The sequence below is a fragment of the Heterocephalus glaber genome, unplaced genomic scaffold (genome assembly GCF_053883595.1).
Source record: "Heterocephalus glaber isolate CG9 unplaced genomic scaffold, H.glaber_assembly_v1.0 deba00001733, whole genome shotgun sequence".
Taxonomy (NCBI): Eukaryota; Metazoa; Chordata; class Mammalia; order Rodentia; family Bathyergidae; genus Heterocephalus; species Heterocephalus glaber.
In genome coordinates this window covers 5,460,108-5,486,391 of record NW_028258444.1, presented here as the reverse complement: position 1 = coordinate 5,486,391, position 26,284 = coordinate 5,460,108, and the positions used below count along the sequence as shown (strand labels likewise).

General features: G+C 40.8%; 1 protein-coding gene and 1 long non-coding RNA gene across 7 annotated transcripts in view; one reads left to right on the top strand and one right to left on the bottom strand.

The window, feature by feature from the left end:
- Nucleotides 1-219: 219 nt before the first annotated feature.
- Nucleotides 220-8,472, top strand: LOC147821475 (uncharacterized). The gene is made up of 3 exons (XR_015446939.1): nt 220-512; nt 4,596-4,791; nt 5,035-8,472. It is a non-coding gene; the product is annotated as an uncharacterized LOC147821475 (long non-coding RNA).
- A 2,083-nt stretch (nt 8,473-10,555) lies between these two features.
- Bicd1 (BICD cargo adaptor 1) overlaps nt 10,556-26,284 on the bottom strand; it is a 220,662-nt gene continuing 204,933 nt past the window's right edge. For 3 of the 6 annotated variants that reach the window (XM_004855022.4, XM_087200030.1, XM_004855027.4), the window contains 2 exons: nt 22,328-22,403; nt 10,556-16,589 (listed from right to left, as the gene is read on the bottom strand). In XM_004855022.4, coding sequence (XP_004855079.1) covers nt 16,502-16,589; nt 22,328-22,403 — 164 coding nt within the window. In that variant the 3' untranslated portion in view covers nt 10,556-16,501. Of the gene's footprint in view, nt 16,590-22,327; nt 22,414-26,284 lie in introns of all 6 variants that reach the window. The other 3 variants (XM_004855023.4, XM_004855025.4, XM_021236547.2) reach the window with 2 other exon arrangements.

Sequence of the window (26,284 nt, the reverse complement as noted above, 5' to 3'; positions counted from 1 at the left end):
TAATAAGAGAAAGAGTGGCTATAAGGAACCTAGTCCCAAGCTCGCTGCTCCTGCTTTGGGGAGTGGTTTTTCAAAGATTCAGGTGGGAATCCTGAAGTGCGTTAGCTACCTTGTAACCCAGTGGGAGATTGTGGCGATGGCAGAGAAGCAGGATGGTCATTGCTGAGTTCTATGAGCTACTGGACCAGCCCTGAAAGTGCCTACCTGGTAACCCATAGTGACGAGGACAGCCATAATCTCTCCTTATAATTAAGTCACTGTTAGGTTTGTTACCTGTAGTGATACAGAGCAAACTGTTCATTCAAATTTTAAGAAAAGGACTCAACATTGTGAAATCTTAAATCCCTACATTTAATGTTTTATTATTACTGCTTAGCAAGGTTTCTTTTAGCATGGGTGCATACTCCTTTGTTCTTTTTCTTTGGTTTTCAGATGGGGGTCTCATTATATTGCCTAGACTGTCTTGAACGCATGATCTTCCCTCATCAGTGTCCTGAGAGCTAGGATTACAGGTGTGTGCCTTCCTGCCTGGCTTTCTCTGTTGCTTCTCAGTGAGATTATCTTGATAAGAGGTCAGCAAATTATGCCATGGGCCAAACCCAGCCCACTGCCTGTTGTTCGGGTATAGCTCGTGAACTAAACATGGTGTTTGGGCTGGGGATGGATCTCAGTGGTAGAGTAATTCCTGGCCTTTACTAGGCCCTGGGTTTGATCTCCAAGACTCCTCCTTCTGCCCAAAAAAGAATGGTTCTTAATTTTTTAAACCATTGGGAGAAAATCTGTTTTCTTTATGGTTTTTGGTGCTGGGTATTAAACCCAGGGCCTTCCTTATGATAACCATGTGCTACCACTGAGCTCCATTTCCAGCCTCTGGAAGAAAGTCTAAAGTGTGTGTGTGTGTGTCCGTTGCTGGGAACACATCCTCTGGAGAAGAATACATAGCATGCATTTGGGAAGAAATTAACATCATGGCCCGAAAGCCATTAGTGAGCCCACTGTGAGTTGGCAACAGATCAGACCTAAGGACCTGGCGGGGGTGACTCAGCAGCCACCTGCAGTTGTTAAGATTCCAGCAAAGATTGGCCTAGAATTTATTTATTCCTAATTACTTTGGGATCAGGGTAAAGCTCCTCTGCCTCTATCTTAACCTAATGCTCAGCGAGGTAGGATGAATCACTTAAACACTCGCCCCCCAGTTATGCTCATTTCAAATTTCAAGCCAATTCCACCTTTACAAATTCCAAAACAATATTGTATAGCATGTGAATTTGTGTAAAATACAAGTTTGTATCTGTAAATGAGAATTTTACTCAGCCATGCCAGCTCATGGCGCTAGGTCTGCAAATCGGGCAGCTGTGACAGAGACCAGATGGCCAGCAAGTCTGAAAATGCCCACAGTGTGGCCCTGGCAGAGAAATTATGCCAACCTTGGGTCTAGATGCAAAAAGAAACTTTTAGAAGATTTGGTGATTTTGAAAAGTGACTAGAGTTTTATAAAAAAATGCAGCTCACACAGGGCCAGGGATTTAGCTTAGTGGTTTCGCCACTTAGTGGTGTGCAAGCCCAAGGACCCAAGTTCAATCCCCGGTACAAAAAAAAAAAGTGCAGCTCACATCCAGCTCTGTTGTGTGTCACACATACCATAACAGTGTTCACAGGAGGGACATGCTGAGGCCGTCGGCGGAGCCAATCTTTCACTGCAGGTTTATATCTTCTCCAGCAGTCACTATTGCTTCATCTAATAGGCAACATCAGCAGACCACGGAGCTCTGCTCTTTGTAACAAAAGAGCAACATACCCTGAAGTTCCCATGAAGAGACACACTATGGATGTGAAATCAGTGGTACAAATTCCCACAGAATTATTTTTTCAAGGTAGCCACAAGTAGATACGTAATAAAGATTTTAATGAGAATACTGTCAGTTAAAAAAAAAATATTTTAGAGCTGTGTGTGCTGGTGCATGCCCATAATCCCAGCACTCAGGAGGCTGAGGCAGGAGGATTGCCATGAGTTCAAGGCCAGCCTGGGCTACATAGTGAGTTCAAGGCCAGCCTGAATCACATAGTGAGAGCCTGTCTGAAAAAACAACAAATATATCTACATATCTCTGTATATATATGTTTTCATGCTAATAGTTTTCAATTTGTCATGAGGAAATATCTCCTATTTTGGGGGTCTCTGAAATGCAAAATATATCACTTTCTACCATATATTATAGTTAGGTATACCTTTATCTGATTTTCCTTTCTAGATTGTAAGTACCATAATGGCCAAGTCTGTCTAATTCATGTTTATATTCTCTGCAACATCTTTTACAGTGGTTTCCGTTTAGTAAAAATTTCAATAAAATTAAGTGAACAAAATAGACTAAAAGGAAAACCATTTATGAACATGAATAGCAATTTCTCTTTAAGTGATGGATCCTAATAGAAATGAGTGAGAATTTCTGCGTAAAGATTTTATTTCATTCTTTTTTTTTTCCTTTCTTTTTGTAGTGTTGGGGATGGAACTCATAGCCTTGTGCACACTAGGCAAGTGTTCTACTACACCCCAGCCCCTGCACAGTGATTTTTTTCTTGTTGTTTTTTGGTTTTTTGAGACAGAGTCTCACTACATAGTCCAGGCTGGCCTTGAACTCATGGCAATCCTCCTGCCTCAGCCTCCCAAGTGCTGGGAGTACAGGCACGCACCATTATGCTTGGCATTGCACAATGATTTTAAAGGCATCATATTTTTACACTAGTAAAAGTCTGAAGTAATTTGTCCAATAATAAAAAAGTATTTCCTCCCTTTTTCTTCCTTTTCACTTCCCTCCTTCTTCCCTCTGTCTTCCCTTCTGTTCTCTTCCCCTCACCTTGCCTCTCCTCTTCCCTCCCTTTCTTCCTTCCTTCCTGGCATTGAACCCAGGACCTTCACACTGAACTACATCCCTAGCTCTTCTTATTTTTTAGTTTGAGACAGGAACTCATTAAGTTGTCCAGGCTGGGTCCAAATGTGGAATTTTCTTGCCTCAGCCTCCCAGCAAGTATTTTCTCTTTAAAAGATCTATAATGCATCTGTCCTATGAAATATTGTACCAGCCTTACAATTAATGCAGTTGAAAACTTCTAATAATGTAGAAAAAGTATTCACCAGAATATGTTGGGGGGGGGGCCAGGATCTGAAATTGTATATTTAGTATGATTCATCAAAAGGCACCAAAATGTTAATGGCAATTTTTTCACCAAGATAAGATTTTGGGTGAGCTGAGTTGTCTTCATTCTATTTTTCTATATCATCTGAATTTACTACAATAAATATAGATTGCTTTTATTACTAGGAAAAGAAAAACAACTCCTCCTCCCTCCGTCCCCTATCCCTGGGGCCATTTGTTTAAAAAGAGTAATAAAATAATAATTTAAAAAAAGAAAAGCAAAAGAAACATTTGTGAAGCAAAAGGATGAGCATAGCAGACCCTCATCTGTGGCTGTCCATCAAAAAACGGTCTGAATTATTCCCGGTGAAATGAACATGTGCCCTGGGTAGAGTGATATCCCCAGATGAGCTGCTGCTGAGGGGAGAAGTCAGCTCCGCCAGGCCAAGTGCACCACACAGGGATTGGCTGTTAGCAGGCTCTTGAGTGTCATGATCTAACACTACCCACAGCCTGGCTAGCGTGATCATCACTTAGCCAGCCAATTATCACCCCAAGGATATTTCACAGCACAATCAGTCCTGGAATAATTGGTTCAAGACCTTAGGCTGAGGGTTTCCGTCTGAAAACAGGCAATCACGGGCTCTCTGTGCCGGATTTCAAACATTATCTCACATTGTGTGCAGCTAACGATGTCCCACTGAATTTACATGTCCTAAATGGTCCTCCTCCTCTAGAAGCATCGGGGCCTCCCAGGAGAGCACTGTGCCAAGGACACAGCCATCCTTTGGCATCTGTCCCAGTTGCACATGCTCAGAAGTTGGTACAGTTTTGCTGAACTGGTTGATCAGAAAGGAATTTTGAGATTCCAGTGCTTTATGTAGTGTGTGGTTAATAAACGTTCATCTACTGGCCTTCTTGAGAATTGTGAGTAGTGATGACTGTTAGAGGAGGGAGGGGAAGAGGAGAAGGATTGAGATGTGCTATGCGCATGTGCCTAACTCCTCACGGCGAATGCGATCATTATGCCCTGCAAATGTGTACTAATAAAAATTTTCTAAATAAATGCAAGAAAACCTGAAAAAAAAAAGAATTATTAGTAGTAACTGGATTATTTATAAGAAAAAGCTAGTTTGGTCATGTGCAACAGTAAGGAAAGAACAGGAACTGATCGGTACCTACATGATGAGCCCATTGCACCTTATTTGGTTTTCAACAACAGAAGAAACATGAAGTTATTCCATTACCCTGATCAGATCTCATGGTCAAAGTTGTAACATAGCATACTGAGCAAGAAAATGTGCTTTGAATGTAAGGTATGTATCTTTTAAACAATATGGACACTATATAGGAATGTGCATAACATAAGCAAATTTGGACTTTGGAATATTCCAGCATCCAATGAAAATGTGTTTCTAAGGACCAGCTCAGAAAAACTTGTTTCCCACCCACCACCACCAGGTGTGGAAATCAAGGAGCACTGCAGACAGAGGGAGCGCCCACTGTGCATCCAAAGAGCCGCTTCCGGGAGCAAGCACACCTTGGAGGGTCAGCCTTTTCCTGGTATGGGCTGTGTGGTTCAAATCCCACTGCCATCGCTGTGTCTCAGTCCAAGCTGGATGTTCAAAAACTCTTCACAGGAAATGGTTCTTAACAGGTAGGCTTCTCATGAGGTGGATTTTATTCTCACTTGTGTTTGATATTTGTAAAGTATGTACAGTACTTACCTAGGTATGTAATTTGATGAAGCCCTTTGCATATTACCTAAGTATATTCAGTATAACATTCTTTATTTTCTAACAAAATAAAAATCTAGAATTACAACAGCTGTTGATGTGAATGAAACAAATGTTGACTTTTAAATATATACTAAATGCTGATTTTTTTTTTTTTTTTTCAGTACCAGGGATCAAACTCAGGATTTTATGCTTACAAGCCAGGGGTGGCACCACTGAGCTAAATCCCTGGCCCACAATTGCTGATAATTCTACTAAAATAGCAGATCTTAAAGTCTGAACCTGTATAAATATAAGAAAAAGTAACATTTGACAGCAAATGCAAAGTTTAACAATGTGATTATATTTTTCTTACCTTTGTATTAGGAAATCTGTGACAATATTTCAAGAGATGCTCTCAATTTTATAGAAAAATTGGATGAAAAGATTATCCAAAGAAGAAAGAGTTAGAATTAAAGAACTAGAAGAGATGAGAGTTTAGCCTCTTGACCATACAGAGATTAGTAAGGATTATTAATTGAGTCAATTAGACTTTAGAATTGATAGTCAATAATCTTATAGAGTAAATTTGACAAAAATGTTTATAAAATGTGGTGGTGAACACCTGTAATCCCAGCACTTGGGAGGCAGAGGCAGGAGGAGTGCCACAAGTTTGAGGCCAGCCAGGGCTACATAGTGAGACCCTGTCTCAAAAAAAAAAAAAAAAAAGTGTATAAGAAAAGCATAAGTGGACAAATCCTAAATCTTCCAGAGGATATCTATTTGCAAAATAAAATATTGGGATTTCAAAGCAAAACTATCACGAAATAAAATCCAGGCATACTTTGTAATAGTTATTCCAAATTATGTCTTAGGAAAATTTAAAAGATTAGTTTTTAAAAATGCTCTTCCTAAATGTTAATTGCTTTTTGATGATATTTTTAGGTAGATAATAACTTCTAAATTTTTGAAAAAAATGGATATATGTAATTTAGTATTTTTAAGAACTGAAATCATGATGTGAAAGAATTCTTATTTTATCTTTTGATGAAGCTCAACATAATCCCATTTAATATTGCAATGTTTCACTTTTGCCCTACTCCAATCTGACACAATGTTTTTTCTCTGCTCTACCTTTTTCTTTTTCTATAAGTTTCAGTAACACCCCTTTGATATTTACAATCTCACCGTATCTCCAGTATTTGTCTCCCCTATCTGTGCTATTTACTGTTGTGATAAGATCTTCAAAAAGGCCTGAAACTTTTTTGTTTTGTTATTGCCCTTTAGAAGGTGCACACACATACACTAGGTTCTCAATAAGTGTCTGCAGAATTAATGCATGAATGATGGAATTAATGAATTTCATCTATCTCAATGTATCAGACTCCAAAGGGCTAGGGCATGTGCTATTAAAATAATACCAGGCACCAAAGGTTGAACACTGTTTGAAAGATACTATCTACGTTACTTCATCTAATCTTTGAAATCATCATGCCAGGCAGGTATTTTTCTCATTTTATTTTTATTTTATTATTTATTTACTTACTTACTTTTGGCACCAGGGACTAAACTCAAGACCTTGCACTTTCGAGGCCAGTGGCAGCACCACTGAGCTAAATCCCCAGCTTTCCCCTCATTTTAAAACTGAGGTACAATTGTGGGCCAAAGAGACTGTCTTCCCACAGTAAATGCCAGGGCTACAACATGAACAATTCCATGCTTTTAAAAAATACTCCTGCTAACATAGCCTGCTTTGAAACAAATGTTTCTTTGAAACTTCGGCTTCTGTTTCTGGCTTCATTGTGAGCTGGTTTTGTTTTGTTTTGAGACAGACTCTCCCTGCACAGTCCAGGCTGGCCTGGAACCTTGTCTCCTGCCTCGGAGCCCCAAGTGCTGGGATCACAGGCATATGCCCCGCGTCCAGCTTCATTGTGACATTTTGAGAGCCCATTTTTTAAACTTCTTTTCATTTTTGAGTGGACGGTATATTTCCATGGCTCATGCAGAACAACATTATAAAAAGGCACTCATTGCTGATTTGGCTCTCACCTGGCCCTGCTCCCAGACAACCCTTTCCAGAGGTTCCACTGTTACTGTGTCAAAAACAAGAACAACTAACTTGTATTTTTATCTTCTCCCTTTATTACACATTGGGTAGCTGCTACCTACAAGAGCTTATATTTTCAAAGTGGGTGGATTTCAATGTGGTAAATACATTTTCTTTCCTTTGAAAGCCTGTGATATGAATCACTGACTAATCTTGGCCTAACAACTCCTGTAAGTGAGGGAAATCTTCATGTGACATTTGACTGACATTATTAGTAATTTACAACTTCAAAGGAAGTCAAATTATGAAGCTATCAGTAGGTAGGGTTCTTGAATTACTGTTACTTTAACACACTAATTAAAATGTCTACTGCTGCTATTTTGAACATTAAAGATGTTTAGTCTTAGTACTAAGAGTTTAGGGACTTTTGAGTTGAAATGTTACAGCAACATGGAAAACCAGGAGTATTGCAAGTTTCAACTTTCAACTGTTATTTTTACCTTTCAGCGCTCTGAATCAAACCAGGAACCTTACCCATGCTAAGCAAGCACTCTCCCTCTGAGGTGTTCACCTAGCTTTGAACTTTCGACTCTTTGAAGTACTACCATTAACAGTTTCCCCTAGAACATAAACACATTATTGTTCTTCCCAGCACAGAGACTTTCTGCTAAAAATAAGCCAGGTTTCTAGATAGTAACCTTCAATGCCAAGGTCTTCATCAGTCCTTCAGCATATTCTGGGCAAGGCTGGCTTCATGGCCATGTGGACTTCTACACTCACATAGTGCCCTGTGCCCAGAAGGACTTCATGTGCTGGGTTTGGTGGTTCATGGCTGTAATCTGAGCACTCTGAGAGGCGGAGGCAGGAGGATGGTACGTTCTAGGCTGGCCTGGACAATTTAGTGAGACCCTGTCTCAGGGGAAAAAGGGAGGGGAGATATAGCTCAGTGTGAAGGGCTTGAGTTTAATCCCCAATATTGCAAAAAACAAACCAAAAGACAAAAAAACCCTCATGCTTGGTTTAACGATTTACTCTTTACTCTCACTGTCTTAAGATTCTTAACAATTTTTGACCAAGGAGTCCATATTTTCATTTTACACTGGTAGATAGTTCTGTTGTGGGTTATTGTTATGACTTATATCTAGTTATCTCTCCAAAGCCTCACACACTCATAGGTGGGGCTTTTGGGAGTGACTGGATCATGGGTGTGTGATACTGGATTAGTCAGTGATTGCTTTAGCATAGTTCTGGGTGTGGATGATGGATTTATGATGGAGAGGGAAGACCCATCCTGGTTGTGGGTGGCATCAACCAAGAGGCTTGTAGCCTGGAGGGAATAAAAAGGAAAGAAAGAAGGCTCACTGCTTCTTGCCTGCCGTGGACCGATTCTACTCTGCAATGCCCCCTACCATGCCACCCTGCCTTGGAGTCAGCCAACTATGAACTGAAACCTCTGCAAACTGTGAACTACAATAAACCTTTCTTTTTTTAACTTGTGGCTGTCAGGTATTTTGTTCCAGCAGTAAGAAAATACCTAATACAGTTATGAAATAGACATCAGTCTGCCCTCACTTGATTTTAGTAGTAACAGAAGTTAACTTATTGAATTATTCTTTTATCCCCACTAACATAGATAAGAAAGAAAATCAAGTCTTACTGTAACATTTCTTTGCTATAACAATATGTCTTATAGTTGACTTATTTTTATATTGCTTTCTACATCTAAGTTTATTATATATTGTGTTTACTATAGACACTGGTGGTATTCTTCCCAGTGAGATTCATCTTTCTGGACTGTTATGTTGTAGATTAAGTATTCTGAGGTTCTTGTAAAAGCATTCAAGTGTAATTGGTTCATAAACTGCTAAAGAAGGAACTGTCAGCTAACTTCATTACAGACCTTAAGGCTCCTTCTAATACAATCTTAGAGGTCTAGTTTTTAAACTCACTAAGAAAGTATGCTAGGAATAACCATCCACCTAATTCAAAGGCCATTTCTGCCAACAAGGTGGTATTTAGCGCCTGCTGTAATTATAGTAGATGACATTCATTCTATGAGCTAGGTTCCAGTGTCTCCAGAAAAAAAGTTAGATATAAAGGAACCACTCTCAGGAACTCCTGTAACTCAGAATGCCTTCAGTTCCACCAGCGCATTAGTAAACACGCGTACAACCAGAATGCAGGAAAAGGCGATTCACAGATTCCCATCAACTCTGCCCTCCTCCTCCATCCTAGTGGGTCTGCACACGTCTTCCACCTTGCCTCACAACTTGGTGCCCCATCCTCCTTCCCTTTATGTGTCTCATTTCAGATAGGGTCTTGCTTTGTTGCCCAAGCTGGTCTCAAACTCCTAGATTCATGCCATCCTCCTGCCTCAGTCTCCCCAGTTGCTGGGACTACAAGGAAGTGCTACTACTGGCTTGAGAAGAGACTTTCTTTCTTTCTCTTTTTTTTTTGGTACTGGGGATCAAACTCAGGACCTTGCGTTTTCGAGGCAGGCGGCGGAACCACTGAGCTAAACCCCGGCCCGAGAAGAGACTTTCTTGATGCTTCTGGAGGCTGATTCAGTTTTTCTACCCTTTAAATGTGACATAGTACTGGTGTTACTGTGTAAGAGAGGTTAACTTCTGAACAGATTTGCAAGCTGGGTTTGCTGGTGCATGCCTGTGATCCCAGTATTCTGAGAGGCTGAAACAGGAGGATCACAAATTCAAGCCCTGTCTTGGTAAGACCCTGTCTAAAAATAAAAAGGGCTGAGGATGTAATGCAGTGCTCCCTGGATTCAATCCCCTGTACTGCAAATAATAACAACAACAAAAAAGAAACTAAAACCAATACTAAAACAAAATAACCAACAGCTTTTCGGGGAGAAAACAGGTAACCAGGTGACTTTAGCTAGAAATGTTGGACCATGGTGGGGGAGTCTGATTGACTGTAACAAGGACTGCATTAGGGATTTCAACTCACTAGACTCTTCCCTAAGTCCATATTCTCTCTGGTTTTTCTCTACCCCACCCTTGAAAGAAAATCAAATCAGAGTAGATGATTTACTACCATACGTGCTCATAGAAAGAGCCACTAAATTCACTTCCTTAAAAGTTCTGGGGCTGTGCTCTTCTTTCACATACAAGACCCCAAAGAACTGGCTCGGGGGTTGGGGATTTAGCTCAGTGGTTTCGCCACCTGCCTCGCAAGCGCAAGGACCCGAGTTCGATCCCCAGTACCAAAAAAAAAAAAGAACTGGCTCAGAAAATAAAACACGCAAGCTTCATTTTTCTTCAGGAATAGTGTTTCCCTTTTTAGAACAGGCATTTTCCTATCAGTACATTTCTTGCCAAATGGCCTTTTAGAAATTACAAGTAAGAGAGATGATAAATGGAGAGAATGGGCAAAGTTGACAACAGTGCTTAACAGGAACATGCCAAAATGTTGTTACAGTAAACCATTCAGTTTTGTGTTTTGTGTTTTGTGTTTTTGTTTTTGAGGTGCTGGGGGTCAAACCCAGGGCCTCGCAAATGCCAGGTGAGGGTGCTACCAGAGCTACATCCCTGGCCCATCGTTCCTCTTCTCCCAATAAACATCTACGTGATATAATGTATGTAAGTATAAATCACAATGGCACACAGAAAAACTGCTACACTGATAAAAAGTAGTCCAGATGAAATGAACAAAAGATAACTGATTTATTTACTGGAAAAAGTTATGCATTACATGATATTCAGTTGGTAACATAAACCAAGATATAAGAATCAATATATTGGCTTCTGGTTGCTTTCTTAGCTTTCCCAGCCACCAAGTGCATGAGCAGATCACACAGATACAAGCACATCTTCCACAGTTCTCTCAGAAGACATTCACTGAGGATTGTCTGCAATAAAAAAGTGAAAGCAACAAGTAATAATAAATTCAAAAGAACTTTTTTTGAATTTAAAATAAATGCTTGTGTCTTTGAGAATGCTTCCTTTGAAATTTGGATTTTTAAAAATAATTAACAAAAAAAGTTTCTTAGATCAGTCTTTTAGTTATGTTTTCATATGGTATTATCATTAGGTGGAAACACTTCACATCACATAGCCCCAAAAGGCATAACAATAAAACTGCAATTAAATGTAGGAATAGCTGAATTTTTACAACAATAATCATACAGTGTACAAATCAGGGCTGGCCACACATGACATAAATGTTAATACCGCAAAGAAATATAGTACTACCAGAATCATGTTTGGTTCACCACATATGCATAATCATGCAAATAAAAACACTGAGTAGATTACAAAACTGTCATAAAAGATTTTCAAAGAATTAACTGACTCTTAACAGTCAAACCATTGAGCTTAAAAATTCTGTGGCAATAATGTCAAAATGATGTATTTCCTCTCCAATTTGCCGAGCAATCATTATCTACAAATCCAGTGATGCTTCATTCTGTATTTCCATTATCACCAAATATTTCTTTTTAAACAAACCAATGACATTTCCCTTTACTTTATTGTTCTCTGACCTTTATTTTAAAAATGACTTTTTGAAAAGAAAAGCATATATTCACACTGAAGTGTTAGATTTACTTCTCACAAGTGTTCTATAGTAATTAAACTCCAATCTCAGAAATAATCTGGCTCAGCAGTTTATCCAGGCTTTGGTTTAAATAGGTCAAATTTTAAATAACTCCAAAGGAAAGGGATAAAAATGCAGTGGGAATAAGAGCCACGCACTCAACATGGAGAGGAGAGCAAGTGTAGGCGCAATGTCCTGACATTCCTAGTGGAGAGGTCACAAGAGAAATAAGATTTCGAAGGTGTCTGTAGTATGGACATAGAAAAGCTTACCTGCGTGAGCTATCTCATGCAAACATCTTACATCGTACTCTTGCCTTACACGAAAGGCAATGAATTGGTCCTCGTCCTCTTCTTAAATAGAATATCATTTCTCGAAAATCCTCCATCGGGGAACATATCTTAATATGACATACCTCTTTCAGTTGATGAAAGAGATGTCTAGGGAAAATCAGCCGTTAACATAACAGGATCATGCAACCGATGCCATATATCAGGGATGATGGCAGTCATGGTGGCATTTAAATAAAGATGAATTTAATTTCAGACAGTATTGCAGACAATGGAAAGGGTCACTCAGGAGCTGGGCTGATCTTGTATGTTCACAGAAATCGAATATAAGGTAAAAAGTTATGCATCAGTATCATCCCTGATCACACTATTATCGTAACTCCAGTTCAACAGCTTCCTGAAAAATTATGTTCCCTTTACTTGAAAACTGAACTGTAAATTTTCTGTAATCTTAATTATAAGGATTTTCTTAAAGCACTCTAGTTTCTAAGCAAATAAACAAAAAAGGAAAGCAAAGTTTTAAAAGCTGTGAATCTCAGTCTAAGAGTTTCTTTTAAACCTAGATGTATCTGAAATATCAATGCATTCTCCTGTGTTGTCCGCGGGTTGAAGCAGCCATGGTCCCTACTGGAAATGCAGCAGCTTCCCTGATGTGTCTTTCTGAGAGACAGATTCTATTTCTTGGCTGATTATGACAATAAAATTTTATATTCCTATCTCAGTAGAAAATAGATTTCATTTCCTCATTTTCATGTTTCATAATCTTTATTGGAGACCTGGAGAGGATTTTAATACCATATTATCAGGACATTTCCATATTCTTAGCTGGTTTATTGGACCAATGTTTCATGCTTGTTTGAAGCAGCAGGTCTTCGCTGCCCAAGTATATTGTCCACAGCGTGGACAAAGCAAATGTTAAAATTGAAGATCCTTTTCAGTAGAGATAAAAGTCAGGAGGCATTTGCCACGTCTTCTCCCTGCACAAGGGACTGCATACCTTTCTGTTTCTCAAGTATTCCTGAGGACATTTCCTTTTTAGACTCAAACTTGAAGCTTTTATAGTAAAGCTGCTACACTGTGGGATAAGGATATAATGATATATAACTAGAATGAAAAATAAAACCAACAAGCTTTTTTTAAAAAAACAAAAATCTTGGAAAAGTTAAAATTGCTATCCCATTTCAAAGGATAAAATATTGGAAGATTTTTTTTTTTTTGGTACCGGGGATCGAACTCAGGTCCTTGGGCTTGTGCAGCAGACAGTGAAACCACTGAGCTAAATCCCCGGCCCTCAAAGGACAAAATATTGACTAACCAGAACTTTCTTTTTAATTTTAAAATAAAAGAAACAAGAATAATAACATTATTTTAAGATATCTTGCCACTAGGGCCGGGGATTTAGCTCAGTGGTTTCGCCGCCTGCTGTGCAAGTGCAAGGAACTGAGTTCGATGCCCGGTACCAAAAACAACAACAACAAAAAAGATATCTTGCCACTTAATACTTACTAAACCACCAATAATATTCAATTTTTAAAAAACAAATCTTCCTTATAATTATCAATTCTGATGATTAATTTTCCATTGCTAAAAACTCTATCCTAGAGTTAATATAAATCCTTCAGCCTGAAGACTTCCTAATTCTGGTCTTAGTGCTATCTATAGCTTTTTCTATCATTTGTTCAATTCTCTTTGCTGGAAGGTTACTATTGTACTCCTCTTCCTTGGGCTAAATACCTATAATTTCTGAATCTTAATTATTCAATAACTCTGTCTCCTCAAAGTTTTCCAATTTTTTAAAAATTCAGAATTGGACGTGTGAAAGGGATCTAATATAACATCAATTGATTGGGTAGAGTCATCCAGTGTTTTTTGCCAACCCCTAAGAACTCAGGCTAAAGGCCATTTATTGCTTCTTTTAACTTTGCTACTATTTTGTACCTAAGAAAAATCTTCAGTAGGAAAGCATTTCTGCACCTTAACTATTCTTTTTAGCATTGTGATTGTGCTTACTTTTAAAAACTGCTTGCTTACTTTGCTAACTGCTCTGGCTGGTTACCTGCCATCTTCGATCACCATGTCTTCGATCAGGCGCCAGTATACTCGGCCTGCACATCTGCGGATCATTTTTCTTCTCCACACGCATCTTCAATTAATCTTACTGAGGTTCATCCTCTTTGGTTCTCACTAGTTCTTCACTTTTTCAATTTCCTTTTGGATCCTTATGTTATCTTTACAGGTATTGATTTTTACTGCCACTACACATACCTATTCATTTAAAATGCCTATAAATAAATATAAATATGGCTTAGTTTAAACACTATACTAAATGATGGGGAAATACATGGTATTCTCTCTTACGACTTAGGTACTATCACCTAATTTTGTGCTGACAGGGAAAATTTATTTCCAAGTTTCTATATCTTTTTGAGAAAATTTTGCTAAAATTAATATTTTATACAAGTAACACTTCAAAACAAGCATTTCCACTCTGTTCAGAGAAGCTAGTTTATAATAGATTTAATGACAGATTTTGTATTGGAAGAAATAAATGTTTTGCACACTCCTCGGCTTTTCACTGAGTCATAAACCAGAGGGAGGGAGGGAGAGGGGGAGGGAGAGGGGGAGGGAGGTAGGAGAACGCAATGAGCCTTGTAGAGAGGAAGAACCTGCTCCAGTCACACAGCCTGGTGGCTGGGTTCCCATCCCAGCAACGAGTGACAGGCAACGGAAGGATGTTCTGAGGTACTTGGTAAAAAGGCATGTTTTCCCTCAGGCACAAAGTCAACTTAGCAGCTATGCCATTTCTCAGGTCCAAACACAGATGACTCCCAAAGGAAGGGAAAGAGCGGGGTGGGTCAGCTTTCTTTTACTGAACTCACTCAGTGAAGCCCAGTGTGTCGCTAACACTGGTACCCAGCAGGTGCAGCGCCTGTAGAGTGAGGACCGTGTGCAGGACGGCAAGGCAATACAGGTAGGAACAAGCATGTTACATGCTACGTTAAGGACTACCATGAAGGTCTGTTTTGCTTCTGCATTCTGACCTGAATCTCTATCTTGGTGGAGATTTCAACTGTTTAGGGCCAAGTTGCATAAGAAATGACACTGATGAAGACAGCACTCATGTAAGGAACACAAAAGCTCTTGGTTGCTTTGGTAACAGTGACCCTACCTGACGGGTGATGACTGTCCAGAGCTCCTGTGTGTACTTGGTGACTGCCCTGTGATGGACACCCCACAGTGTACCACCCTCTACTGCTCAGCTGAGCAGCTCCAGGGTCGCCACGATAGTGCCCTGCTGTTAACTGTTCTGTGTGCTGACAGCGAGGGCCATATTCATTCGGAAGAGAAGTTGCTGACACATGAAAAGGTGAAATCTTTCTGGTTTTAAATAAGTTAAGGCTACTGACAAAAACAAGGAATCGGGGCTAGGAGCCCTTGAGAGGGAAGGAGCCCGAGAGACTTCTCAGCTTGAGTAGCTGTCTTCCTTGTTTGTCAGATTACGTGCAAAATAAATTTTGCTATGAAAATCCACTGCCTTAAATCAAGTCATAAAAGTTATCTAGCAGAATCTGTAAATTAACTAGGACCATGTCTTATCATCAATATAATATAATGATTTGTAGGCACCTGAGTGTTTGTCAGAAGTAGACAATGAGCTAAGGTTTATTATCTAAATTTTTTTATGGCAAAGATGATCCATTATGAAAAAAATCTAACAACAAAACATACAATTTTAATCAAAATCTGAACACCGTCTATGTAAATTAACTAGCCAAGGCTACCTTACATCTATCTATGTGTAGATTTGTTTTTGATACTGTTTAGCAGGAAAGACTCATAGTAGGACCCTGAATTTGGAAGAAAAAGCAGTTCTGGTCACTAAATAAACAGCATTTCTTCCCTTCAGATGGTTTAGCTCTCTCTGGCATCATCGCACACAGCCACACACATGAAGAAGCAGCACCAGTGTGTCTACTCAATGCAACCTACAAACTTTGGAGTGCCACTGAAGCTTGAATAAGTCCAGGAATCATAACTTAGACTCTTTCTTAGACCTACTTAATGATGTCCAGTGAGGAATTCTAGTTAAAACAAAAACCAAAACCAGCAGTTAATCAGCTACTGATTAGAAAATAAGTGCATAAACAATATCACTGTAGCAGCAAAAGACAGTTATTGTTAACATTCTGATGCACCTCATTTATCATTTTGTGCAAGAAAAATAACCATAGTCTGGCCAGTTCCAGACTTCAAACTAAATTAAAACTCATAGTGAATCGAGCAAACTATGCTTATTTGAAAATAAATTAAATTCATCTCTTACAGAAATTATTCTCATAGACATTAATCATATAGCAAATAAAGTACAAAACTAAATATCAAAGACAAAAGAATATGTTGCAGAATGTGGTGTGAGGACAGCTGATCTTGCAATATTTGTATTTTACATCGTCTTAGGTCTGTCTTACGCTATGGAGGTCGAGCTAGCCATCTGAGATACGCGCTTCCTCTCTTTCTTTTCTAGTTTGACTGAACTGTAGCTATTGGATTGCAGTTTCTCTGTGACGCAGAGAAACCGCGAAATGTTTTATCACCCCAGGTCTGCGCTTCGTGTAAGTCTTCTCGGCATTCTCTCCTCTTCCACAGTGACGGACGCAAGTCCACCTGCACATCTACTGGCCGAGAAGAACACATCGCTGGATCTTGGGCAGTGTCCTGTGTGGCTACAGAACCTTCAGCCAGACGTGTTGGTGATGGAGACTAGGGGCAGGGCGGCTTGGCCAGACAGTGGAGCGGGGCGCACGGGGAGCCTGAATGTGGCTGCTCCTCAGGGAGGGCGGCATCAGGACTGGGAAGGAGAAAGAGCTGGTCAGCAGGAGGCTGCAGACAGGGCACTGGGACAGTCCATGGGCCCCACAAAAGAACAGAGATTCAGCACAGAAAATGGCCCAAACCCAAAGCATGCCAAGACAACTGCGGTTTTCAAAAGTAGGCATCAAAAAAAGAAATGCTATACGAAGCCTTCCTCGAAAGTGGTGTTTTTTCACTTTTTGCGGCTCTAAAGCAGGCAGGTCTCTAAACCAGGGCCTTGTACCCGGTGGGCCAGCACTCTCCCCTGACCTACACCCTGGCCTCTGGATTAGTTTGTTTCCAACTCTCATGTGCATGCACATAACCTGGGCATTTGGGGGAAGGCAGACTGGGATTTAGGAAGGCTGGGATGGCCCAAGACCCTGCATTTCTGTCTCCCTCTCCTGGGCCCAGGAAGTGTGCCCAGTATTCTGTGTTCTCCAGAGCCCCAGATTCAGGAGGACAAGGCAGGTGCTGTGGGAGTCCAATGTGCTCTCAGGGGCCCCTCTCTTTGTGCGCTTGGTGGTGTAAGAAACGCTAAAGTGGCCTTTGGGAGGCCAGGCCACCTCTGAGAGACTCTGATTTAAATGAACCTGGCTCTGGTCTTGGTGAATAACCCTGAAGGATAAAGAAGTAAAGTTGCTGAATTTCCTAGGGTGCAACTACAAAACTTGTCTGGGGTGAGATCTTTTAAAATACAATTAGCTGTGGGGAAAAGACACCAAGGGCATTTTTAGTCGAAAGGTTGGGTATTTTTCTAAAAATTGATATGTTCCTGTATATATGAAATTCAGTACCATATAATTCATTTCTTCCAGGAGTGTCTGACAGAACTACTTGAGGTTTATTTTATTTATTTAACTAGTTTTTGAAAGTAATATTATCACTGGAGTCATTAAAAATCAGTACTAAGCAATTTATTTTTTGTTTATTTATTTGTTTGGTACTGGGAATTGAACCCAGGACCTTCAGGACCTTTGCACTAACCTGCACCTTTTAATTTTTTAAAGCTTTGATACAGGGTTTCACTAACTTGCTCTCGTGGGACTTGAACTTGCAATCCTCCTGTGTCAGCCTCCCAAACTGCTAGGATTATAAGCATGTGGTACTGCTCCCAGTAAAACAAAATTTTTAAAAAAAATCTTTGGTACTGAAATCATTCATGTGTCTCTTGCAAAATCATAATTATGTAAAATATATGGTCTGCCTAAAGTTTATCTTACTTTCCAAGCTCTCTGAACTGTTGTAATTTGGAGGGGGGGATACTGGGGATGGAACCCAGGGGAATTTTATCACTGAGCTAGAACCCCAGCCCTTTTTATTTATTTTTTACTTTGAGGTAGGGTTTTTACCTAGTTGCCCAGGTGGGATTTGAATTTGCAGTCCTCCTGCCTCAGCCTCCCTCAGTGCTGGAATTAGACTTGTGCCACCATGCCCTCTGGAATTACTGTGAACTAAATTTAAAAGGAGACACTTTTGCACTGATTAGGATAACTAGTGGTAAAAATTATTTTCCTGCCTATTTTAAAATGTGGTAGGGTAAACATGGCATAATGGGAGCTTCCGCAAAAAGTCTAATAAAACATGAATGGTTTTATTCATTGATTAAAATTAATGAGTTGGGTACTATACACTTGCCTGTAACCCCAGCATTCAGGAGGATCACAAGATCAGGTCCAGCCTGGACCCCAGAGTGAGACCCTGCCTCAAAAAACCCCCTCAAAATAAATAAATTAACTAAAATACACCTTTTAAAATTGGAAGAAAATAATGGACAGTAAGAATCCTCCCTGACCTTCCCGACAGTCAGACGACAGGAAACAGAGGGTGACCACTAAGTCACCTTACAGAAAAGAGCTGTGAGCTTCATGGAAAAGTCTCTGTGAGAAAAAGCTGATTTTTTTTTTAGGGAATTAAACATGTCATGCAACGTGAGTTCTAGTAAGTAAGCCAGGGCAGTCACGTTATGCAAGGATACATTTTTGAAGCTCTTGTGTAAGTCAGTGCTCTTCTTGATAAAGGGAGATAAGAATTTACTTGTGGGCAGCTGACATGTGGCAAGAGCTCACACAGACTACAGCTCGCTTGGCCCAACACCCAATGTGACATCGTTCATTATGACTTACAGTTATTTTCACTATTTCAGAGTTAAAAACATTATATATCACAGTATTGCTATCTTAAATTTGCACAAAATGCAATCACTCTGTATAAATTAGGCATGTAAGAAACATTCTTAGTTTATGAGTTAAGAAATTATTACAAGTTAAATATGAGTGTTTGCTAAATTCCAACCATTTAAGGTATGAAATGAATTCACTTTCAGTCTCAATTGCTAAAGATCTTCAGGAGCCCATTTGTTATCCACCTTTGCTAGCGACAATTTTACTTTTCATAGGAAGATCATACTGTAAACTGGGCTTAGGAAACTGTTACTAAAATAGGAAGCAGGATATATCTTCAGAGAGTCTTTTTTCTCTTTCCTTTTCCAAGCCAACAACTACTTGACAGAAATGGAGAGATGCCAAAGACCAAACTTCTCTAGATATTTAAATACTACCTCCAAGACTGCATTGCCTTGAGGTCTCCTCTCTCTTGTGATATTATTCTCTATAGAAACCATATTAGTTCTGCAGTAAAACCACTTTTCAGTGTGAACATTGTTGGCTCAGTCCCAGTGCTGTACAGTGTTGGGTGAGTTATCACGGAATCACTTGGTGAAAAGTATGTATGGGAAAATTCTAATGTGAGACCTTTCAATGTGACAACATGGTGTTTTGTTTTAAAAAATGATACGCCATAGAAGTTTCATGACTATGGAGCTGTAGTGCAGCTCAGTGGTACAGCACCAGGCTGGTGTGCACAAGTCCCTGGTCTCCATCCCAAGACCCACACAAAATATCCCCAAGTTACGTGAAAACTGAGGGAAGTAAGAATGATTTTTTAAAACGAGAAACAGAGAACCCCTGTTCTGAAATCACTCAACATTTTGAGCAGTTTCTCATGGAACAAATGTCCCCTTTGGAAAGTAAGAGTCCCCATGAGTGGTTTTAACACTTTGCTCCTCCCAGTTGTGGAGAACATGGGATCTGTTCCTCCACAGGGCCGCCTGGCATTGGGCCTCTGGACAGAGTTGTGTTCAGGTATGACTGCTGCGTCGCTTCACCTCCCTAAACTTGCTGGGGAGTAACAAGTGGGCCCCGGATGTGGGGAGTTGTAGCAGTCAGTACCTCAGAAAAGGAGCATCAGCCTTGTCTAGCACACAGGGAGACTTCTCAGGTTGGCTGTGTTTTCTGCCAGCAAGGAGCCTCAGGGTACTGAGGACCCAGACTTTGAGCACCTTTGGACAGGAGTCTTTTCAGGTCCATATGCATTTAATTATTATTATTATTTTTTCTTTTTTGCATGGACTGCAATGAACAGTGGGTTCTGTAAGTGCAATTGAATTTGTAATTCATGAACTTGCTGCTTTTTATTCTCTCCTTGAAAATAGGGATTGAACCCAGGGCCTTTGCCACTGAACTATACCCACATCCTTTTTATTTTTTATTTTGAGACAAGTTGGGCCAAGTTGTCCACGCTGGGTTGGAACTTACAATCCTCCCGCCTCTGCCTCCCAGAGTGCTGAGATTATAGGCAGATGTGTGTCACCACATCTGGCTAAACTGGTTTTCTTTCAAGCAAATCATCCCTGTGGAGGCAGCAAGCAGTCTAAATTCAGGAATCTCAAAGGACTGGGGCATATAACTATTTAGTCAAGCATCTCAAAAGAAAATCAAGCTGAAATAAAATTATACAATGTGATAAAAAATACAGTGAACATTAACTTTTTAAAAAAAGAAATATATTACAGTAAAAGATACACTGCCATTGACCCCCTAAAAAAACCTCACCTTTGCTTTGAACGCATTTATCCAATCATTTTTGCCACTTGCTGAAGCACTTCTGAAATCTCTCTTGTGAGAGTCTTTAGCTGCACTATCCTGGCTGCCTCAATGTCTTCAATCTTTCAAAATGTTTACCTTTCATGGTCATTTTTGACTTTGGGGAAGAGCCAGAAGTGGCCCAGTGCCAGGTTTGGTAAAGAAGGTGTGTGAGAACATCGTAATGTTTTTAGGAGCCTGCCTTTTGGTTGGATGGCATTCAGCAACAGCATTCACTGTATCTTTGATCACACCTTGTAAAGACACTCAGGAAAGAGAACTTCCAGAACTGCTTCCAAAAGTGGCACGAATGATGGGGTGAGTGTGTTCAAAGTAACGGGAAGTATTTTGACAGGGATTAATGGCAGTGCATCTTTTACTGTTAAAAATTTTAAAAATTTAAACATTTACTGTAGATCATACCTCATAAAGTTAAAAATTTTTCCTTGCAGCCTTTCCATTTTCTATCTCACTGAAACACCTAGAAGTGTAGCCTTCTCTACCCTGGGCTCAGGCAAGTTAGGAAAGTTATGAAGGAGACTGTAGATCTTTGTCTTGTGGGTTGGTCAGGTACAAAGAGCTGTGAGTGCTGATAACAGACATCCTCACTGGGCCAGGCCAGGCCAGCCTGTAGCTCCTCGAGCTCCCCCAGTGCCCACTCCTCCTCGGCCTTCAAGTGAAGGTTCCGGCAGCATCTTAGCCACCAGGAATGACTTTGCAGGCTCTACAGACCGTGGGTGCTGGAGGTGGGACTCCAACCCAACCCTCAGACTCCAGAGCTCACACATTCTTTCATGTCTTCGATGCTCATCAGACATCTGCCATGGGGCTGGTCCCATCCCTGGCCTTGGCTGAGGGGCCACTCCTGGATGTTAAACATTACACTGTGGAATCCCAGAGATGGATCTGTACACTTGCGGTTATGTTCAGTCTCATAACTGAAATTACTCTAGAGTTGGTGGCCATTATTAAGCTGTATTAGCATGGCAGCAAGGGACAGTTCTGAAGTAAAAGCCCCGTTCCCATCAGTGATGGGGACACCCTGCCACCTAACAGCTGGCAGTGCAACTGGCTCCAAGGCCTGGGCACATTTCACCTGCGAGTCTGTGGCTGCCCAGACCCCAGTGGGAATGCCTGGGGTGGCCCATGCTCATGGGAAGCTTCTCCCAGGAGAAGCATGGTGGGCACACTCACATCCACGAGTGGACACAACCAGACTGCAGGAGCCAGGCAGCTGGTGAGGAAGAGGCCCTGGCCGGGAGCTGCAAGGCTGGGTCCACGCCTACTCAGGAGGCCAACTGGAACCCTAACTGTCATAAACTCCAGTTCCGGACCAGGGAGTAGGCAATCCTGCCTTCCACATTCTTCAGTTAGTCTCCCATAAGGGGCTTGATGGCCGAAAATGTTTATTTTTGAATGCCAATGACAAGGTTTTACTCCAGCCCTCAAATTCAGCTTTCATGAGAGTGCCTGAGTGCAGACAAAATGGAGACACTTATAAAGTTGTCCTGGTACAGACATTAATATACTGATATCTAATTCTTTATATTTGTTTGCCTGAGAAAGTATCTACAGGGCAAAAAGACAAAAGAAAATAGAAGAGTGGGACAAACATTCTACAAAGCCTGGGTGCTCCTACTGCAGGAGGTCTTGCTCCTAGAGGGAGAAAGAGGTCAGCCTGCTCCCTGGGAACATCAGGCTTCTATAACCCATCTTTGAAATAAAACGCAGTGAAACGGAACCACGTGTAAGGAGGGGAGCTGGGTGCAGCTCCGACATGCAGCTGGGGAAGGAGCAAGGATGGTACATTTACCTGGCAGTCGAGTAGTCTTGCCTCCTGGCTAGTTGTGAGCACTGTGGCGGTACGGAGGCAGCAGGCTGCTGACAATCTACAAGAAACTGATAAATTAGACATGTATACAACGCAATGACAGAGCAAGGTGTTAGTAACAGACACTAAGCGGCTGCCTGTGAGATTTAGTGAGGAATGCATTCACAGAAATGCCTGGACCCTGAGTGATGCCAACAGAAGAGACAGGCTTTTTTGTAATTAAAAAATTAGTGACACAAAATTAGTAGCAAGATTCCTCAAGTATGTTAGGACATATACAGCCATTCATATATGGTATTTTGATATCTCTAAAAACGAAGGATCTACTAATATAAGATGTTCATGTTCTGAACTGGAACATGACTAATTATTGGCTTAGCATGTGGATCTGTTATTCCCAAGCAGAACATATTCTGCTGGGCACACTGTCAATTCCTCAGGTAAATTGAGAGAGACATACAATAAATGTTTTCCTTGATTAAGAGAAGGATAGTGGACAAGAAAATCATCCAAAAATCAGTTTTTCTGAAAATCAGTTTTACATGTAGAAAACAAGAATTGCTAGTCAGAATCTAGCATCTTTATTATAAAGTAAATTGTTCATAACTTGGACTAGTGGAGAAAGCTAACCTGAATTAATGGGAATGTCACTTGGTTTTGTTTTTGCCATTTTAAAACAACATAATATGACCTATACTTGCCTAATAAAGTGCTAGCTAGGAAAAGTCCATGCAATAGCTGATCAGTAGGTTAATCATCTATGCCAAGAAAGACTGTGTGGTCAGGGTTCCAAATAAATCAAAGACCAGTCTGTTTACTGTTACCAGATTAACTGTACCAGAATCATTCAAAAGCCTGGTTAGAAATGCACTTTATGTCTGAGTAAAAAGATTGCAACTAAGTTAAAATTATTTGGACTTGAAAATTATTCTTAATTGAAGCATTTCCTCTCGCTAACTGCTTAGACCATGCATTTGCTTAGCAACTCCATTTCTCTATGTGTTATGTGGGTACATTTAAACCAAATTATCACAGATTCTGAATGTAGTGGGTATTACTTGTTTTAAAGACAATATATTCTCTATTATAACAAAACCTGCCTATATAATTCCTCAAAACCAAAATTCATAAAAGCTGCTGATGCTTTTATGTAAGGCCCTGGGAAATAAACTGAAACTGTGATGCAAAGTAGAATAGACTATAAGGCAGGCTGGACTTGAGGTTATTCAAAGAATATCATTACTGAAGGGAGCCTTTATATAGTGGTCTTTGTTGAAGAGTAACTTATTAATTACTTATTATTAAGGAGAATCAAAAAATAGGGTTCCTGCCGAGCAGCTGCTCTTCTGATGGTCATATTTAGTAGTCTTTCAAATAATTCTGTTTTCTCAGATTTGTTTTTTTCTCTTTTTAACTTCCATTTTGCAGCTTGAATAGCTCCGATGATTCCTTTTTGTAGAAACTCATGCGTTCCTTTGTCTTTTTAAAAAATCTTTTTCTGCTCCTTTGGTTTTTCCAATAGCTCTTCTGAGTGGGAATTTAGGCGTGTCTTGGCCTAATTTAGACAATTACTGCACTGTATTTTAGTTTAAGTCAAGCAGGTGTGTGCTGCCCTCCGGTGGTGTGTTTGGGTAAATGCAATGATGTGCACAAACGGCCAGGGCAGTGGACACAAACTCTTTCTAGGGCAGAGCAAGGGCCTCCGCGGAGCAGCAACCCCTAGAACCAGGGACCATGAAAATGCTTACTTTTTTTCATAACTCACATATGCAGAAATTTTTTTTGCCACTCGGCCATGGCCCATTCCTCATTCAAAACGTCCTTTGTGAAAAGTGAATAAAGCAGGCGATCAGGACCACCACGCAGTGTTAATGAGCTGCTCACTATGTGGTGGTTATTCTTTTATTTCTCCTTTTTGGTACTGGAGATAGAACCCAGGGCCTCCCTCTTGCCTCTGAACTACATCCCTAGTGCTTTTTAATTTTATTTTGAGACAGTCTCCCTAAATTGCCCAGGCTGGCCTCAAACTTGTGATCCTCCTGCCTCAGCCTCCTAGGGATTACAAGCGTCGCCATTATGCCCAGCTGTGCTAGTTACTCTTCACACTTGTAGTGAACACCACTTTCTCTTTAGAAGTAACACCACGTCTAGCCAACTATTATTATTTAAAATTTTTTTTCAGTACTGAGATTGAACCCGGGATTTCACACATGGTAAGCAAGCACTCTATCACTGAGCTACAGCCCCAGGCCTCTATAAATCACTTATAAGCACTTAGCTAAGTGTCCTTAAAGACTGAAAAACAAACTCCTCAGGCCGACTGATGATTGATTAAAATATTAAACTAAAATACGGCTATGCAGCTCCGATGCAACTGTCTTGTAAATCTCCCCTCTCAACCAAGGGACCCCTGTTATGCTCCTTTCGGCCTTGCTGAGGTGCAGATGCATCTCACATGTGCTCCAGGAAATGGAGGCGGTGATGCGAGCCCAGGAAGGTCCCTTCTGGCTCGGGCATCCCCCTGCATGGCCTCCCATGCCCTACTAGGACCTACACTGTGCTCACTCTTTAGGGAGTTAGGCTACGTGGCTCTGCTCTCGAGAACAGGCACCCACTGAAGCCCACAGCTGCATCTACCACTTGGCCATCAAGGGGGATGAAGGCATTGATCTCCTTATGTCCAAAACTGCTGGGTGGAGGGGGCAGAAGGGGTACAGAGAAGATAAGGTCCAGTTTTATTAGAAAGACAAACATTCAATGAGCATTACAGCAACGTGTCATGGTTTTGACAGAGACAGTGGCGAAGGAGACAGGACATCCCGCACTTGTTTACGGCATTTGATAGGCTTGCTCCCCTCCAACCCTACATTACTAATCCCAGGTTACAGCTGAGGAAAGGAAGAATGCGATTACATAATCTGGCGAAGGCCACTTAAGCAGTGGAGACGGATCTACGATGAACTTGCAGACACATCACTTGCTACGCCTACAGCCACGGTGTTGCGGGATCTTACAGCAGAGATGAACTGAGTTTAGCCAGATTAGACTGAATCTAATTACAAGTAACAAAATCTGAGTTGTCAGGGAATACTTCCTGCAGACTGACATCTAGGCTGACACCTAATAAAACGGTTAGCCAAATAACCTCTAGGAACTACAAACTGTTCAAGGTCTCTACTGACAGTAAAGAGCTTACTTGAAACAATCAGAAATAAACTAGCTTGCAGGCCTGAAGAATGTCACAGCACCCCCAAGAGCTTGTTAGTGCCTGAGGACGCAGCCAGTGCAGGGTGAGCAGGATTATCAGAGCCAGGCACCCGGGGTCTGCAGATGCACACAGGAAGAGTGCTTCTCCCTAGGTGGAGTGAGACAAGAGGCTGGGGCTGCAGCTCAGGGTACAGCACATGCCTAGCATGTCCAAGGCCCTGGGTTCTACTTCCTGCACTGTGAAAAAGAAGGGAAGAAGGGGGGAGGAGGATAGGGAAGGGGGAGGGCAGAAGGAGAAGAAACATCATGTTGCTAAATCAACATGATACAATCTTTCTTACAAGCTTTATATTAGTCATCATTTTAAGGTTTAGCAACATTCTGGAATATCTATTTCACTTCTCCTACAAAGCAGAAAGGTTCTTTTTTTTTTGTACCGGGGATCGAACTTGGGACCTTGCGCTTGTGAGCAGGCGGTGGCACCACTGAGCTAAATCCCCGGCCACTGAAAGGTTCTTGATATATGGGACCACACCAAAGTCTCCTATTTTTTTTTTTTTTTTGGTACCTCAGATCGAACTGGGGACCTTGTGCTTGAGCTGCAGGCATCAGAATCACTGAGCTAAATCCCGGCCCTAAAGTCTCCTATTTTAAGACTCTTTTCTTTCAGTATAGCTAAAGACAGACAGACAGACAGACACACACACACACACACAAGCACGCACCCATGCA